The sequence below is a fragment of the Aricia agestis genome, chromosome 5 (assembly GCF_905147365.1).
Source record: "Aricia agestis chromosome 5, ilAriAges1.1, whole genome shotgun sequence".
In the NCBI taxonomy this organism is placed as follows: domain Eukaryota; kingdom Metazoa; phylum Arthropoda; class Insecta; order Lepidoptera; family Lycaenidae; genus Aricia; species Aricia agestis.
Window position 1 is genome coordinate 1712341 of NC_056410.1, and position 19634 is coordinate 1731974.

The following is a 19634-nucleotide window of genomic DNA, read 5'->3' on the forward strand; positions in this document are numbered from 1 at the left end:
AAAAACAACTTGCCCTTACAAATCGCAAAAAAAATTTGCTCTTCAGCGCTGCTACTTTCACAGTGAACTCTATACATAAGGGTAACACAGGTGTGTAGGTATGTGTACACACCCTAAAGTATTATATCTTAGCTTGTGTTACTTTTTTGTGTTTTTATGATGCCCAGGGAGATGTTGGTACCCACATTTAGTGCATTACCAAGTCGGTATCATCAAGTCAGATCTGAAAAGGAACTCACCCAACTCCAGCGCCTCGCCCCACGTGATGGGGTTCACTCCGGACTGAGTCAGATTGCACACCCGCACTTCTTTGGATCTGAAAACAGACGAATAATTGACTTATACGAAACTAGGTATTAGGTATGTAGGTACTCACTATGTACCATCGAGGAAGTTGATTCCCATGCAATTGACAGACCAACGTTATTTGGTCGAATATGTCAATTCAATGTTAATTGTGATCTGTCAGCTGGGTTTGACGTAACGCAATCAAACTACTTAGGTCCCCGATTTGCATAGGAATCAAGTTCTCTGATAGTATCATCAAAGAAATTGATTGATAGGTAGTTGACAGACCTATTTCAATTGGTCGCATTAAGTATGTCAATTTAATGCTAGTCGTGCAGATCTGTCGCCTGTCGGCTGGGTTTGACATAACGCGACCAAATTACTTAGGTCCGCCATCTACCTATGCATCGGCTTCTTTGATAGTACTATCAGAGAAGTTGATTCTCTGATAGTACTGATAGGCAGATGGGGGACAGTACACAGTACAGATCACAATTAACATTGAATTGACATGAATCGACCAAATGACGTTGGCCTGTCAACACTCAACTGCCTAGGAATCAATTTCCTCAGTGGTACATCCATTATCATCATGTAGTCTAGTAATTATACAGGGTGTAACAAAAATAAGTGATAATAGTTTAGGGTGTGTACGTGTTCCTTGTAGAGAGTTCACTGTGAAAGTAGCAGCGCTGAAAGACCATTTTTTTCACTTTTGTATGGAGAAACTCGTGACGCTCGGGCCCTTGCCCATACAAAAGTAAAAAAAAATTTTCGTCTTTCAGCGCTGCTACTTTCACAGTGAACTCTCTACAAGGAACACGTATACACCCTAAAGTATTATCACTTATTTTTGTTACACACTGTAGTAACACTTTAGGATAATGATATTTTAAGGTTGATAACAGTTTTTGATATTACCAAAGAACTAAGGTTAATCGTTCCCTCGTATTTATCTAGATTATTTCTAGGTAGTAGGTACAACCGACAATAAAATATTTGGTGCTTGTGTTATAGTTGAAAATCGCCAAACAGCGCTGCAAAATCGCCTGCGCAGTATTTATACTTGCGCATAAAATATTAGGTAAGTTACAATATTCTATACAGTAACTTTTTTAAGATTTTGTAACGTAACCTACGAATAATAAAAACTAAGGTAATGTAACTCCCATCTATTACCGTTTTAAATTTGGTACCTTTCGAACTGTCATGTAACGTCATGCCTAGTACCGCTCAAGGCCACCTAAATATTGCAAATGTATTGAAATGTGTACCTAAGGTCCACTTTTTTGACAAGTATTGTGGAGCAATTTTTTTGACGGAGTTACTTTTCCTTAGTTTTTATTATTCGTACAACGTAACTTTGTAAATGCTAACTTTTGGCATCAAGCGCCAATTTTATCCTTGTCTTATAATTATACACCTACCTACCATCTTGTGATGTTGGTTCTACAGTGTGATTAATTTCAAGTTACAATGGAGAGTGGACTCACTTGTCTAGCGCCCTGAAGTACGCCAACAGGATGCAGCCGTTGATGGTCATGTCGACGGGCAGCACGTCCACGTTGTAGTCCTGGTTGCACTGCATCGTGCGGATCACGCCTGGACATACACACTATGTTAGAACATCAACATTCAATCACTATAGTAGGGGAAAGGTGGGGGGGGGGGGGGGGGGGCATGATGGGGTCTGATCTAAGGAAAATACCAAAAATACAATATAATCATTACGTTTATTATGCTTATTTATTTATGGCACAATGTCTTATTTATCTGACTACAATTTGGCATAGTATTTGGGAGAAGAACTTATAGCATTTTTTTAAATTAAATTATTTAATAGGAGCTTTCGAAAAACCATCTTGCTCTTGCAACCATGGGGTAAGATGGGGTAATGAAAATGGGGCAAGATGGGGTAGGCTAATCCAATAACAATAAATACAAATATGAATTTCTTGGGTGTTTTCATCATCCACACCAGCACAACCATTGTGAGCCCAACGCCCACAAAGCTGACATCCTACCAAACCTTCGGATGATTTCAGAAAACCCAATACCCCGTCTTACCCCAAAGGCTGACTTAGAAAAAAATAATTTCTCAAAAAAAATGAATTAACTGAACGTTTGTCCAACTATACCACAACAAAGTAAACAACACTGACAACCATATTATACGAGAAAAGACATAAATTGGGTAGTCATAATTACCTTACACTAAGGACGTTTTTAACTGCGTGAAATTAGATCGACGAGACACGTGATTTTCGTTTGTAAACAAAAAACGCGTGAACTCCCACTCCCTGTTTCTGTCGCGCTGATGGTTGATCGAGTATGGCTTCCTATTGGCCTATTGCTTTTTGTTCGCAAGAGTCTAGTTTCTTGTATCTTGCGTCACCCTACCTATTATAATAGTCCCTATACCTCATAATGACACATAGTTAATATGATATTATACCGGACCTCTCATAAATCACGTAAAGCTAAAAGGTTGCCGAAAGAAACACCTGCAAATACGTGTCTATCTTAGGTATACTTATTTATTTTTTAAACAGAATTAGAACTTACATTTGTTTCTAACTTTTTCAAAATTCGTTAAATAAATAATGATACATTAATCGTCATACAACTTATCTTAGAACTTGTTTCAATTGTTAAATGCTGTTTGGTCCAGCCCTCTGCGGCATTGACATTTCCTCTACGGAATTTCCCCAAACGTTTAGTTTAGTAGGTAAAATTTCCGGACCAATACGACCTGCAAACAGCTTCAAGAAAAGAGCTTATTCCCTCTTAAAAGGCCGGCAACGCACCTGCAGCTTTTCGAATGTTGCGACTTGCGAGTGTCCATGGGCGACGGTGTTGCTTTTCATCAGGTGACCCGTTTGCTCGTTTGCGCCCTTAATTTATAAAAAAAAGTAAATTCTTACCTTTACCAGCGCCCACCATCAGCCCCGTGGGTCCGTTGAGGTTGTCTATCCAGCCCGGCAACGGCTCCTTGTACGCCGCCGTTACTGAAATTAACATCAGGAACTTTACTCATAAGGCACCAAAATAATAATATAATATTGTGGCGGTACCCACAATTCGCCTAACATTCCTGCATTCCTGCATCGCGCTATCGAAGTTTTCTGAGCGCGTCAGTATCTATACGACAGCTGAGATGTATCACGTGGGCTCCGGCCTGACCGAGCATAACACCTCGCCCGGTCGGAAGATCCTCCTTTGGCCACCACGCATTAATCCCACAATATCATTGCACCGAGGTATACAGGGTGTAACTAACTAATAATACTTTAGGGTGTGTACGTGTTCCTTGTAGAGAGTCCACTGTGAAAGTGACAGCGCTGAAAGCGCGCCAGCGTCATGAGTTTCCCATACAGAAGTGAAAAAATAATAATTCATCTTTCAGCGCTGCTACTTTCACAGTGAACTCTCTACAATCGTGGTAGGCACCAGTGTAGACCCGACGTTCAGAGAATATTTGCAAAAAATTATTCTGAATAAATTTTTGAGTTTGAATGGACAGCTGTGCACACCCTAAGGTATTATCACTTAGTTTTTTACACCCTGTATAATATGGTCCCGAAGAGGTTGACTGCTGACTTCTTATAGATAACTACGAATTACGAGTTTTGAAGTCTCAGCCTTAGATTAATGATTGGAACCAATCATGAGGCCTACTAACCCAAAAAATCAAACATCGTTCTTCTCTCTTCACACTCACGTCCGTCTTTCATATGCCAGGTGAAAAAGGACGGCGCGGAATCATCGCCGAGTTAGTTTTACTATGAAAAAAAGATTCCTTGCTTCCTCCAAACATTGGGAATTTTTAATATTCCGACATAAAAGTTACACATGATAATTATGACTTGCCCCGGCCCCCGCGTTCCATTTAGCGTAAATACGATCAAAACGCTCAAAATGTGCCATTGTTAGCGTCAAAACGATCTTTTTGACGCTAACAATAGCACAAACACACGTGTCTGTGCCATAAAGAATGGATCTAGGAATAAATTCAAGCTCTGGCTGCTGTTCCTGTAGAAAATTGCATTAAGAGGCCCCTTCCCAGTCCCACTATCGTTAACGCGGGCGTGATCAAAAAGCTTGTTGTTTCATCGGTTAATAGTATTTATTATTAATTAGTAATTATTATTTATTACTTTTTATTAGTAATTATTAATAATAATTAGTAATTAGTAGTAGGTACCTATTAACGATAAATAGTGTGCGGAAATGTCATAAAACTTGTTTCACGAAATACCTACGTGTTTATTAGGTAATAGGACGTACAAGTTTGTAAAAAAATGATTCATATTTAGAATCTCCATTACATTTGCAAGGTTTATAATCAAATATTTCCTTAACTGGTACAATTAATAATTACATTATAAACGCCTAGATTTCAGATAAAATTTGTGCATAAAGCAGATTTTTTGAGGCTTATACTGAATTTGTTTTTCGAGAGTTCGCGTTTTTTATAAACCTAGATATAGTGCAGAAGATACCTATTAGTTAGTTCATATTATGTTTCAAAGAAAGATCCTTTACAAGGCCATAATCACGTAAGAGCGTTTGTATGGAAAGATGGACGGGTTGGCCGCTCTTAAGATGGGCCGCGGCCAAGGCTTTCCTAACATGAAAATAATTAGTCATTACAGTTTAATTTTAATAAGCGCCTATTTACCGACCTCTAAAATTGGAAGTTAGTAATTTTTTTTGGTTGCTAATATAATATTAATCTAGAATACTATTTTGTTTTTGAAAATCAGCGTTGGCATTACTTTTATAATCAAGTTTGAGGTTGCAACATGCTCTGATTAACAATAATGGCGTAACATTTTGGGCTAATTTCAGAGAAATTGTTGTAAAACGAGTCCGGGAGCCGCAAACTGTTGACAGCTGACCCTGGCACCTTATTATACTTTATTAAAAAATAAGTGTTATATTCAGATATCCATATTTATTATTATTACACATGGGATACATTTGGGTTTAGAGGTGCGCTTGCGTTGAACTCTTTTGTAGGGATATTTTATTCCGCTACGCCGAAGCCAAAAGGAAAGGCTATCTATGTACGTTTGTTCCACTTTAACGCCTTAAATGGGTTTTCTACATCTACACCACTATTACATAGAGGAAAGATTTGTATTTTTGTACGTTTGTAATGAATATATACTCAAAAACTACTTATGCCGATTTCAAAACTTTTTGCACCATAATTATTGGAAAGCTACATTCACCCTGAATAACATAGGCTGAATGAAATATTGCTAGAAAAAATCCTGACTAAAATGTAACTTATGTAATACAAGGTGTAAAACGTGCCCTAAAACGTGTTTCGTCGCATGCGCTGCGAAAACTGTTGATACTAAATGACGCCCGCAACTCCGTTGCGTCAAAATCCGTCTATCGTGCGGGAACCGTACATTTTCTCGGGATAAAAAGTATCTTATGTCCTTTCCCGGGACTCAAAGTATCACCATACCAAATTTCAGTAAAATCGGTTCAGCGGTTCGGGCGTGAAGAGACATACACACTTTCACATTTATAATATTAAGTATGAATGTATGGATTATATTAAAGAACAGGTTCCACAATATTAAAGCCTAAAGGTAAAAATATATTTAGAAAAATATTATGTTCATTGATCACCCGCGCGAAGCCGGGACGGGTCGCTAGTCTAGTACCTATAGAGGTGTATTATGACATCTGAATCTATGTAACGTAATAATGGCTCTTTTATCATAGGCTATAATAGTTAATTTGCGCAGTCAAATTATAGTTTTTCACTTTTCCGAAGTAGGTTCTATTACCACATTGCTTTTACCACATCACCAATCATCTTAAATAGTTAATTTCATTTTATGTTCGTTAATTACAGTTGCATTTTCAATTGCTATACCTACTTAGGCATTTATTATAAATTCGCCTCTTTACACTTAAAATGCTACACCGATCTAGAAAATATTTCACATAGAAAAGAATTGATTCCTGGGACCTGGGACAGTTTTTATATTTTTTGTTTTTTTTCGTCGTGTCAAATCTGTTTTTTTTTTTATCTCTTCTTAAATGTAAAAGCCAACAGCACATACAAGGTTAGTCGATCTATCTTTTAAGATTATTTAGTTGTTTCTTTAAATGTATATAGTTCCATGTCATTATTATTAATAATTGTTTTCTTTCTGTAAGTTTTATTGTTTAGTTTATTAGTGTTGTGAAGCCACTCATTGGCCCCCGCAGAATATCAGTGCAGCAGGCTCGCTTGCTGCGTTTGCTGAGCTGGGGCCAATTTTTGGCATCACACAGCATTGTAATAAATGTAACTAGATCATAATAACTGTACCATTGAATACTGTTTAATTATTATGATGTTTCGTGTGATGCTGGAAATAAAAGTATTCTTATTCTTATTCTTTTTATCACGGTATAAAATGTACTAGTCACACACAAATCATAATGTTAAAAACGCGCAACGAAATTCAGGGCAACATCTAATTTACAATATCCTTGTATAAATGAAAACGAATATCAAAAACAAGGCTCATAGTCAAAACCTGTATCTGACTAATCATACAATGAATCCGTACTCAAACTATAACCTATAGTCCTACACCTACGCACATTTTCCGTTTGCGATTTCCTAATGTGTAATTACGATTTTGAGACTAGCGCATTCGTTTTTTTCAAGCGCAAACGCACCGGCTTACATTTGAAACGTACGTGCGGCATACGTTTCGTTCGTAAAAAGCGAACATGTGCGCCAGTTAATATATTTTCTACTGATTCCATGCATTCGGATTTCCAAATACAGAAAACGAATTCGGAAATCGAATACGGGAAACGTGTATACAGCCTAATCCGCCATGATCATGTCAATAGAAAATAGTAGCGCACACTGATTAAAAAATGTATGGAATTGACGATTCATCACTCATGTAATGTCATACATTCTGAACGGCGACTAAACACCCTGACTCGTCTCAACTCACCAATGGACGGTCTTGCGATGGCGATGGGAAACTTGTGGGCGTACTGCGCCACCAGGTCTTCCGTCAGGGACTTGGTGTAGGCGTACGTGTTCGGTTGCGGGTGAATCAATCTAGAAAAGATATTACAAATAATTAGTGGACGTAGAAGACTGCGTGTAAATGTTTGAGTAAAGAATAGTGCAACCATTCTATTTTTAAACATATTATTTCTTTCTTTCGTTCTCTCGACTCACATTAATCTACCTTAGGAAGTCTCCTTACTCATACGCGGGAGTACATTTATACGTGGGAGAGCCATACTTCGGCACGAATGGGCCGGCTCGACCGGAGAAATACCACGTTCTTACAGAAAGCCGGCGTGAAACAGCGCTTGCGCTGTGTTTCACCGAGTGAGTGAGTTTACCGGAGGCCCAATCCCCTACCCTATTCCTTTCCCTACCCTCCCCTATTCCCTTCCCTACCTTCCCCGTCAGCTCTTCTGATGCTGCGAGTGTCCATGGGAGACGGAAGTTGCTTTCCATCAGGTGACCCGTTTGCTCGTTTGCCCCCTTATTTCATAAAAAAAAACGACAGATTGCGAGTACTTAAACTTAGATTCGACAAAATATTAGCCCTCAGGATCCTTGAGATAATATCCAAGCAGAATCGGAGTAAGTGCGGGCGACATGGGCCACCGCCCACGGCCCCCACGGCCTCGTGGTCCGAGGGACGATAGGCCCTTGGGACAATTTACGAGTTTTGTTACTCAATTTTTTATAAATAAAAGTTTTAGTACTTATCAAAAAAATCTTTCTCTTAACAAAAACCGTCCCCTTGCGTCATCCATCAGGGGGCCTCGCAAAATATATCTTGCCCACATCAAATTCTGGTCTTGCCCCATCACTGTATCTAAGAGCAAGGCTGGCGTTGCAGTAGTCCCCATCACTTACTCCTTCTCGAGGCGCGCCAGGGTGTTGTGGTCCATCCACTCCACCATGTCCATGACCTTGTGGGGGTCGTGCTTGAACGGGTACAGCTTCTCGTCCAGCGACTCCAGCTCGCAGCGGCAGTAAGCTGTAGACACGTGGACGAACGCCTGAAAAAAAAAGTATAATATTTATTGAATAGTTCTTTTAAATATTTTAATTTGGGCAATATGTAGGTTTTGGTCAGTAGGTTCTAAACACTCAAATCGTTACCAAAACATACTTCTATACGTGGGAGAGCCATGCTTCGGCACGAATGGGCTGGCTCGACCGGAGAAATACCACGTTCTCACAGAAAACCGGCGTGAAACAGCGCTTGCGCTGTGTTTCGCCGAGTGAGTGAGTTTACCGGAGGCCCAATTCCCTTCCCTATCCTCCCCTATTCCCTACCCTCACCTATTACCCTATTCCCTCTTAAAAGGCCGGCAACGCACCTGCAGCTCTTCTGATGCTGAGTGTCCATGGGCGACGGAAGTTGCTTTCCATCAGGTGACCCGTTTGCACGTTTGCCCCCTTCTTTCATAAAAAAAAAAAAACTTAATGTCATATTCACGAAAGATTATAACATAATCGTGACTAAAATCCAGTATAACGATTAACGCCTCTAGTACACCGACGCGACGCTGCGAAACGCGAAACAACTGCGAAACTGTAATAGAGCGAGATGCAATATAACGCACTGCCGTGTGGCGGATGAGACAGTAAATCGGTTCGCCGTTGTTTCGCAGTTCGCAGCGTCAGTGGACTATAAGAGGCGTAAGAAACTGAAAGTCACCTCCAAATTCTTCATACCCTCCGCCAGCTTCAGTGCCCTCAGAGTGCCCACCATGTTGAGATCCACTGCATCTTTTATGAACATGTCAAACCTGAAACAAATTACAAGAAATTTTAATTGAATACTAATTCATGTGTATGATGATTGATCAATAGTTTTAGATAATGTATTTACCTACCTACATTGGTTAATAAAAAACCCGAAACTAATAATTAATTGGTTATCGTCAAGACCATCAAGCATACTTGAAAATTTAAACTTAAGCCCCGCGTTCCACTTTACGTTAAACATGATCAAAACGCTCCAAGTGCCTCCTATTTTGAGCGTTTTGATTGTTTTTAACGTCAAGTGGAACGCGGGGAGAGCCGAAGTTGAAGCAACATAATATTTTGAATACTTACTACTTATGTCGGAGTTTGCCCAAAAGTTTAACATGGTTCAATAAAATTTACACACACTCGTTAATATCGAAAGTATAATCGCTCAAATCCGAAATCTGTTTGATTTATTACTTTGTACTTTCACGACATTGTTAATTGATGTGATGCGAGTAGATAAAGATATAAACTGAGGCAATAATCTATATGCTTAAAATAACAATATAGTTAATTATGTTTACGACTATTATGCAGGGCTGGATTTATGTTTTTATGAGTTATTGGACACTTTAATATTGGACACATTTCCTGTAATGTGTAATCGCCCGCGCGCTGATGTGGTCCGCATGCGGATGACAACGTCATGCTTAATCTGGCCGCACGCGTGTTGCATAACTGGAAATACATCTATGAAATGATAGGATGCGGGCAACTTGCATGTGGACCAGAACCTGTAGCCAAGACGATTTCTTTATAGCTTCTTTATAGAATCGCCAATCAAAATGTATTGACATTAGACGAGTCGAACGTCAACGTCATATTAACGAACGCTTATGTCAATTCCATACATTTTGATCAATTGTAATTTTGTAAGGAAGCGATAAAGAAAAAGTCTTGGCTAAAGAGCATCCGGTTCGGGCTATAACACACTTGACAGGAAAAGAGCCTTTATTGTTTGTTTGCTCAACTTTATTTACCTGACACACGCGGCGCAGTGGAACACAATGTTGACTTCCTTCTGCAGCAGGTCCCAGTCCTCGATGGAGATGCCCAGGTCCTCCTTCAGCACGTCTCCAGCTATGAGGTGGAGCTTCTTGAAGCATTTCGGCGAGTTCACTTGAAGTTTGTCGAAGATCTGAAAATAATAAACTTTTAACAGAGTTTTTCAGAATATTGAACAGTATGTGTCTATACACACTAGGCCGAAAATACGCGGCCGAAGTTCGGCATGATTACGTAAATGCGTATAACGTAAACGCGACGTAATTACGGCATGGTGTGCCATCCATAATTTAAAATACATTGCAATTTGCAGGTGTAATCATGTCGAACTTCGGCCGCGTATTTTCGGCCTAGTGTGTTTTACACTATCAGTCATGTTTACTGAACGTCAGGTACGCTATGGCACGATTTTCACACCGTCTTGGTTAAGAGTGGCAGTCATACAAATGAATAAATTTCGATCGTCATTCGAATGAGAATGCCCATAATATCGTCTATCGATCGTCGTCGAACACTATCGACAGCTGTTATATTATACCAGTGAGGTGAGTGGATTGCTAATATTTTAACTTCTTGTTTATCTTTACGAGGTATTTTGAAACGCAATCACTAAAGCTAATCTTTAGGAAACCTGTAACTCCTTGGGAATGGTGCCTTATTGTGATAATAATGTGAAACTACGTAACAGCTCGCTTTGTTAACATGGCAACACAATGAAAAATAACGATAAAGGGAGGGATATGGACGCTTCACATCACGTCAGTCTGGCCCCGTGCTAAGTACCTAAAGGACTTGTGTTACAGGTACCAGACAACGGAAATATATTTAATACTTTTATACTATACATATATTTAAGATTTTTATTATATCATACACATATTTTATAGATTAGCAGCCATACGAATCAAGCTGGACAATCGTCACCTGCTCATCATCAGTGCCTACTTACCATATGACGAAGGAACCGAGGAGAGCCTGGCGGACTTCATTAATTGTTTAGGTGGTATTGAAGCGATCATAAGTGACAGTGATATTGAGGCTGTGTTCGTGTTGGGGGACTTTAATGCCCATGGTGACAGTAGGTTTGGCCTTGAGTTATCGGCTTTCTGTGCTGATCACTCACTTGTATGTGTCGACACGGAACTGCTGCCGCCAGACTCCTTTACACATATAAATGATGGAAGTGGGGCCAAGAGGTGGCTAGACCATTGCATTGTGACGGCGGCAGCGCGTGAGATAGTAATTTCTGCTAATATCGAGTATGGAGTGTATTGGTCTGATCACGTCCCTTTACTTGTCAAGCTTAAACTGTGCAAACTAACACAGAAAATTGAAGATTCTCAGGCTAACAATCCTCTGTCTGGTGTCTACTGGGGCAATAAAACTGCTGATGAGATCAATAAGTATAAAAAACTTTGCTGTGATAATTTAAGTAATTTGAACCTGTTATCTAATTCTAGTCATATTTTAAACTGTGTAATCTGTAATGTTAGTAATTTATTTATTTGTAAAAAACATATTTATGTGCTTGATGAATTTTATGATAGTATTGTAAAATGCCTACAAGATGCTGCCAGACAGAGTAGAATACGCCGCGATGCACCGTTCAAGGGTAAGAAGGTTATAGGGTGGAACCACCATGTTCGTGAACTCCATCAAAAGGCACGGCATGCTTTTAACTGTTGGCTTTGGAATGGGAGGCCTCAGTCTGGGCCACTCTATGATAATATGACTAGTAGCCGGAAGATTTTCAAAAATAAATTGAAATGGTGCCAAAACAATGAAGAACAGATAAAGATGGATATTATGGCATCTCAGCACTCAGCCGGTAACTTTTCCAAATTCTGGAAATCGACTAAACGCCTAAATTATGTACAAAGCAGACCAGTAAGTATCAATGACGTTCAGAATCCATCTGAAATAGCTGATTTGTTTGCTCACCACTTCAAGGTAGACCCATTGCCTGTTTCTGATGACGTAGGGGATACTACACCGGTTGCTAAAAATGACGAAGAATGTTTCTCTGGCTTCAATTCTGACGACGTTGCTAAGGTGATCTTTAAAATGAAAAAAGGCAAATCTCCAGGTTTTGATGGACTAAGCCTAGAACACGTCCTATACGCAAGTGATAAGATAATCCCTATGTTGACAGATCTTTTTACAATCTGCGTCAACATAGGTTACCTGCCGAAAAATTTAATGAGGACTATGGTGGTTCCTATCCCGAAAACCAGAACAGGTGACCCTTCAAACCCTAAAAATTATCGACCTATATCACTAGGAACTATCATTGGGAAGATTTTAGAAAGGCTGATTTACCCTAATGTAAATAGGAGTGCTAAAATTGATGACGCGCAGTTTGGTTTTCGTCCCGGTCTCTCAACTGACTCGGCAATCTTTGCCCTTAAGTCGACAGTTTTATATTATAAAAAACGTAACACATCCGTCTATGCTTGCTTTTTCGACCTTAGTCGCGCTTTCGATCTGGTAAACTATACTGTACTATGGCGAAAGCTGCTGAAGTCAAATGTTCCATCAAAAACTGTGAGTCTGTTGAGATACTGGTACGAAAACCAAACTAACTTTGTAAAATGGGGCGACGCAACCTCTAATGACTTTATATTAGAGTGTGGGGTGCGCCAAGGGGGGTTAACCTCTCCGGACCTATTTAGCCTGTATGTTAACGACCTGATTGAGGAGCTCAGGAGCACTCGAATAGGTTGTCACATAGGTGCCACGCCCGTTAACAACCTAAGTTATGCTGACGATATGGTGCTTCTGAGCCCCTCAATCAAGGGGCTAAGGCGGTTGCTAAGCATTTGCGAGGACTATGCTATAAGACATGGTCTTAAGTACAATGTAGCTAAGACGCAAATGATGGTATTTCAGGCTGGAAAGGGCCCGCAGAGGGTCCCATCGGTTAGCTTAGACGGACAAGAGGTAGAAAGGGTCGAGCAATTCAGGTACCTGGGGCACATCTTAACCGAGGATCTCTCAGATAATGAGGATGTAGTACGCGAAAGACGGGCACTGGCTGTACGGTGTAACATGCTTGCACGGCGTTTTGCGCGCTGTAGCGTTGGGGCAAAGCTGACGCTCTTTAGAGCATACTGTCAATGCTTCTATACGTGTCAGCTTTGGCTCAACTGCTCCAAAGCCACGAGAAGCAGTATCAGAGTTCAGTACAATAATGCATACCGTACCCTGATGAGACTGCCAAAGTACTGTAGTGCTTCGGGCATGTTCGCCGACGCCGGAATCCCGGACTATTTCGCAATTATCAGGGCGCGTGTCGCAGCATTTTGGTCTCGCATCCGTTCTGCAAACAATGAGATCCTTTCTGTGTGTGACGGGTGCCCGGAAAACTCGATCCCAGCCTACTGGCTTTCGGTGCATCGTGGCAGTAACCAAAAGTGATAATTTTAGTTTTTAACATTTTAGATGTATTTTAATTTTATCACTTTTTAACTTTTATTTTATTTTATTTATTTCTTTTATTTTTAACTTAAATTATGTTATTTTATGGGTCTATTGCCTGAATTAAATGATTATTTATTTATTTATTTATTTTTTTATATTTAATACACATCCAGACCCGGGAACATTAAAAACTTTTTTTGTTCCGTCGGCGGGATTCGAACCCGCGACCCCCGGCTTGAGCTACCAACGCGCTCACCACTGAGCCACAGAGGTCGTCAACAGAGGTTACCTAACGGCTAACGTCTACGTTTCTATGTTTTATTTAAATTTTATGTTATACTCAAAGTAGAATATAGATATCGCCCGCAACTTTCTTCGTTGAAGAAATTTCTAGTTTCTATGCTAAAAACCATGATAAAAACTCATATTTGTTTAAACTTTTATATGTTCTTCTCCTACGGTTTAAGCATAAAGAGGTAATAGACACACGTTCATATTAGCATGGATCTGGATTATTTTGATTGTTATCATTAAGATTGACTTCAATTAACATAACATTATTACAATTAGTTACAACAACGCAACGTTGTAACTGCTTAGCAAGGCTAAAATGGTCGCATTTAGCAATTCCTCTCAATCAATTCAGCAAATGAATTGTCAAAACTGTCAAACTGACAAATGTCAAATTAGTACAAAACTACAGATCGACAAGGCTTTTTAAGAACGTGAGCGGGGGCGCTGCACGTAAAGGAGAACTGTCATAAAATGACGTTTTTGTATGATGGCAGCATTATTTCCTTTTTTCGCCACGTTCCTATAAAGCCTTGATGATCTTTAGACATGAATTGCAAGCAGAGTGACCATTTTGCAATTTTAAGAAAATGAATTTAGCCCCGCAGTGCTCACATCCACAGTTCATTTCTTTAAATTTTTGTACCGACCGCCGTTTATTCGAGCCAATGAAAATGTAGTATTACTGTATGTGTATTGTGTAGTTGTGTACTACTTGGAACTAGTTGTGTACTACTTGAAACTTGCTCGTGCTGTCAACCCTGAAAAAAGTTTCAATTTTACAGCACAATCCCCATCTGAAAAAGTTTCAATTTGACCACAAAATCCCCTAACAAAATTATACGTCATTTATTTAATTCATTTGTTACAAAAAATATAATAAATGAAGAACCGCTCGACCGATTTTGTGAACTTTACATAAAGCATCCATCGAAGTAACAAGTAGACATGCCCAGGATGTAGTAGTTGTAAACAGCCAGCCTGTCCAGCATTTATGGAAATCAGCGCTCAGTTGTGATTAACGCATCGCTACGTCATTTTATAAAATTACTAATAATATATTTTCGGTGTTTTCCATCTACCTATCAGTTCAAGCCAAAAGTAATTAATGCGTTTCTTGGTCAACGTATTTTATATATTTCTTCTACCCTAATTCCTGCAACAAATCTACTTGTACTAAATGAGGTTTCATAGATTCATAAATAAGGACTACATATAGGTTTCATCGTGACATACATGTACATAGTATTTAACATTAAACTCACCCTACAGTTAATAAAGTCGTCCAATCTCTGCTCGATATTCTGTCCCTTCTTGGGTCTCATTAGTAGGTAGATCCTGGAGATGTCGGGGCAGCTCCTCAGCAGCTTCTCCACCAGGACCTTGCCCATGAAGCCGGTGGCTCCGGTGATGAAGATGGACTTGTCCGCGTAGTACTCCGACACTCCGATCGACGCCGACATCTTGGATAGCCTGAAAACAATATAATATTAATATTAAAAAAAACTTAAAAAAACGACGCTTATTTTTTTTGTTACTGGAGATAGGTAAAAACCGGCCAAGTGCGAGTTGGACGCGCCCATGAAGGGTTCCGCAGCAGCAATAAGGTTTATTTCTATGAAATTTATTTTTATATATCAGTTGATTTAATGGAAGTTAAATTGAGGTTTACCATTTATGACGTATAAAAAAAACTACTGGCTAGATCTCGTTCAAACCAATTTTCGTAGGTATCAAAATGAGGTTTCTAATATCATTTTTTTAAATCTGAATAGTTTGCGATAGAGACTCTTCCAAAGTGGTAAAATGTGTCCCCCCCCCCCTCTAACTTCTAAAGTAGGGGCATGATAATTAAAAAAAATATATATGATGTACATTACTATAAAAACTCCCAACGAAAATTGATTTGAACGAGATCTAGTAAGTAGTTTTTTATACGTCATAAATGGTAAACCTTAATTTAACTTTAATTAAATCAACTGAAATATAAAAATAAATCAAAAACCTTTTAATTTCATAGAAATAATCCTTGTTGCTGCTGCGGAACCCTTCATGGGCGAGTCCAACTCGCACTTGGCCGGTTTTTATGATCGGGGGGTCACTGGAAATAAGGTCTAATTTTCAAAATCATCTTTTTTTGTTTTCGAGGAGATTTATACGGCATATTATACAAGATTATTCATAATATATCAACAATTTCAGCATAAAAATAATTCATATTCGTAAATATTAACTCAGCAATTAAATAAACCACTTGCAGAACATAGAATTTCCAAGCTTTCGTTTGATAGTTTACTTCTTCTGACCGTCAGAATATGACTAGGCTATTCAAATGTTGCATGTTAGTTTCGTTTATATTAATACAAACTTCAAGCAATATATCATGTCGCTATATCATAAAACACGCGAATAAATAGGTGCACACAAAAGTTGTGAATAACCTATTCAGCACTTTATCAGAAAGTGGTGAAACTGCAGGCCTTTAGATGGATCACGCTCATATACCTATACATCTGTGCTATATACATAATATTATTGTTACCAAAGAGAATATAATCAGTACGTTTTATTTGTTACCTACATTTTGAGGGGTCACGTATGCTGACCCTTTGGGGCGGTATAATATTATCATAGGTTCGTGGGAATTCGTAGACGACATGTTCAAATTTGCTTGTAATCGTCCATCATCAAGGTGTAAAGGCCTCACGATAAATGGTTTCTCGACCATCAATTTCATTTTTAATTCCGAAGAGAAAACATTTGTTTTTTTTTTGCTTTTGGCACTGACACCTGGGGTGTACTTTGCCACATACAAGGGTCTTCTACAATATTTTTCATCATCGTTTTACTATAACGTCAAGTCTAAAGTCTAGTCAAAGTCTAGGTAAAAGTCAAAACAGTCAAGGAGTCAAGTCGGTCAATTCAGTAAAGTGGTAGACGCTTTGCTGAAACTTTCGACGGAGTTTTGGAGGGACCACAAGAAAACACGTTTCTGGAAGTTGCCGCATAAATTTGCCTACACTTGTGCACGATAACGAATATCTAATCTATACGTCTATACATCTATACATCTATACATACATATACATACATACATACATATAAATAAAATTGGAGTGTCTGTTTGTAGTATTGAGAGAACCGTTTTTTACTACATGCATATGAATCTTTATACGATACTTACACCAAAACAACATTTTTTACAATTTTTGTCTGTATGTCTGTCTGTCTGTTTGTTCCGGCTAATCTCTGAAACGGCTGGAGCTATTTTCCGGGACTTTTTTTGGTAGATAGCTGATGTAGTAAGGTGTAACTTAGGCTACTTTTTAACCGACTTCCAAAAAGGAGGAGGTTATATTTTACTATTTTCATATTTGTTAGCGGACTATCCATCTTTGTTATTATACTATGTTGACGCGGACGAAGTCGCGGGCAACAGCTAGTGGTTAATATATTCTGCCAATATTACACATTAAAAACCCAGTTAACACAATTTGAAATAAATGAATGAACTAAGCAATATACGTCACTATAACAGAACTCCATCTACGTCAGTAACTGTACTAATTTTACAACATTGCATTGTCACGTTTTTTAATTTTCCACCTAATAGAAAAATCTAAAAAGAAGGCAATAGGCCCTGAGGTATCGAGAGTTTTGTTATGCACGAGCGACGTTACATCACGCCCAAAATAAAACTACTTGCCACTATATTGGACGCTAATGGAGTATATTTATTTGGGCGAGAGTTGCTTTCACAGTCGTATTGACATAGCCTTGAATAATACTTGCGCCCTGTGGGCTGTGACGCACGTATCTTAAGTACAATAAAAAAGTACAGTAAAATTTTGCTGAAACTTTTGTACTTCACTTTGAAACTCTTTAATATTTTGTAGCTCAAATAATTAATAAGTATAGCATAATATATCTATTAGTACATACTTTACAATAGAGTCCTTTGAGTCCTTTTTTGTAATAGAATATCATAGTATAAAGTAGCAACCTAAGACCTAAGTATAAACTGTGGTCTTAGGTTGCTACGCGCTACGAACTACGCTACGCCCTACGGACTGGCTACGAGGTAGATAAAGTACTTTTGTAGGTCTTATCGACCACACTGTTTCCCTATCGTCACAACATACCTGCAAATATACTATTCATTTCATTTATAAATACAAACAATATGATAATAAATATCATTATTACGTAATAGGTTAAATTTTAACATATCGACGGTGGAAAGGCAAAAGTTACCAAGCGACATATAGCTATTTTTACAGGAGAGCCGTTTAAAGATTCATTTTTTCTTTAAAAAATCGTAGAAAATTAGCTATTAGAGATATTTTAAAAAATCCAACGGATTTTTAAAGTATTTTAATGCCTTTATTAATTGGTTTATTAAAAAAAGGTATTTCTGTATACTTAGCGTAGAAGTGGCGTTTGGTTACAATTTACCTAAATTTAGAAGCAGGTAAAAGTTACCAACCGACAAAAACGTTTTATCTTTCAATCTAGTAAAAATATATAAATATATATTTTTTTCCAAATGGTTCGAAGCAAAAAGGGTTAAGTAGAGATTTTTTTTATTAATTGAACAAGCAAAGGGGTCTAAATTTCATAATATTCCATTATTATAACAAGCAATATTTACTATACGACAAATAAAATTCTGTTAGTGTAAGTAATTATTTACCTGCCGCCAAATAAATTTGAGTTAGAACTCAAAAGTTTTTACTTTTTAGACTCAGTGAGGAAATTTGCTCAGTATAGTTATGCTGCAATTGAAAATAACTGAAGTTAAACTGTTGAAGAAAAACCTATCAAGTATACAATATTTGAAATATGCCTTTGAATAAATAATTTTCAAACAAATAATTGAAGTTCCTCGGTAAAAACAATATTCAGTATTCCAATGAACCGTAACTTACTTACCGACTTCTAAAATGTATGAAGATTGAGTACAGGTAATAAGTATAGTTTAGGCTTAGTCCAATCGAAAAAATCGGCCAAGTGTGAGTTTGACTCGTGTACAACTCGGAGGTTCCGTACCATTATAGAGCAAAAATAGGCTAAAATAGTTTTTTTTTTGTATGGGATTATTTATCTATTTTATTTTAATTTTATTATTAATTATAAAAGTTTAAATACAATTGAGTATTTTGTGAACATTTCAAGTGCCCAGCTGTTGCCATTATTGATATCTAGCAAAAAAGGCCAAAAAATCAGGTTTGTTGTAACGGAAAATTATTTTTTTTTAGAATTTGTTGTTACAGCGGCAAAGGAAATACACTATCTGTAAAAATTACAGATGTCTAGCTGTTGCCGTTCTTGAGATATAGACTGGAGACAGACAGACAGACAGACATCGAAGTTTTAGTAATAGGGTCCCGTTTTTACCCTTTGGGTACGGAACCCTAAAAAGGCACTACTTATAAAATAAGAATTATGTAACACTTTTTAGTTTATTCATAAGAATATTAATTTTGTTTTTGCCAAGGAAGTCAGTTCCAATTTTTTGTTTGAAAATAATTTATTTTTCTCTTTTTTACGGTTAGTCAACAAGGAACCCTTATAGTTTCGGTCTGTCCGTCTGTCTGTCCGTCTGTCTGTCCATCTGTCTGTCCATCTGTCTGTCCATCTGTCTATCCGTCTGTCTGTCCGTCTGTCTGTCCGCGGTTTCTCTCAGAGACTATAAGGCCTACAAAGCTGTAATTCGGCATGAATGTACATCTTAATCAAACCGACAAAATGGTAAGTATATAAAACCTTTAATTTGTTGTTGTGGTACCTTCGATACACATTAAGCGGG

At 38.2% G+C, this 19634-nt stretch overlaps 1 protein-coding gene across 3 annotated transcripts in view; it reads right to left on the minus strand.

Annotated features, from left to right (window-relative positions):
* LOC121727402 (putative fatty acyl-CoA reductase CG5065) overlaps positions 1 to 19634 on the minus strand; it is a 47288-nt gene that overhangs the window by 3543 nt on the left and 24111 nt on the right. For 2 of the 3 annotated variants that reach the window (XM_042115237.1, XM_042115238.1), the window contains 8 exons: positions 15091 to 15298; positions 10090 to 10247; positions 9015 to 9105; positions 8204 to 8349; positions 7275 to 7384; positions 3213 to 3296; positions 1782 to 1890; positions 240 to 316 (listed from right to left, as the gene is read on the minus strand). In XM_042115237.1, coding sequence (XP_041971171.1) covers positions 240 to 316; positions 1782 to 1890; positions 3213 to 3296; positions 7275 to 7384; positions 8204 to 8349; positions 9015 to 9105; positions 10090 to 10247; positions 15091 to 15288 — 973 coding nt within the window. In that variant the 5' untranslated portion in view covers positions 15289 to 15298. Of the gene's footprint in view, positions 1 to 239; positions 317 to 1781; positions 1891 to 3212; positions 3297 to 7274; positions 7385 to 8203; positions 8350 to 9014; positions 9106 to 10089; positions 10248 to 15090; positions 15304 to 19634 lie in introns of all 3 variants that reach the window. The other variant, XM_042115239.1, reaches the window with a different exon arrangement.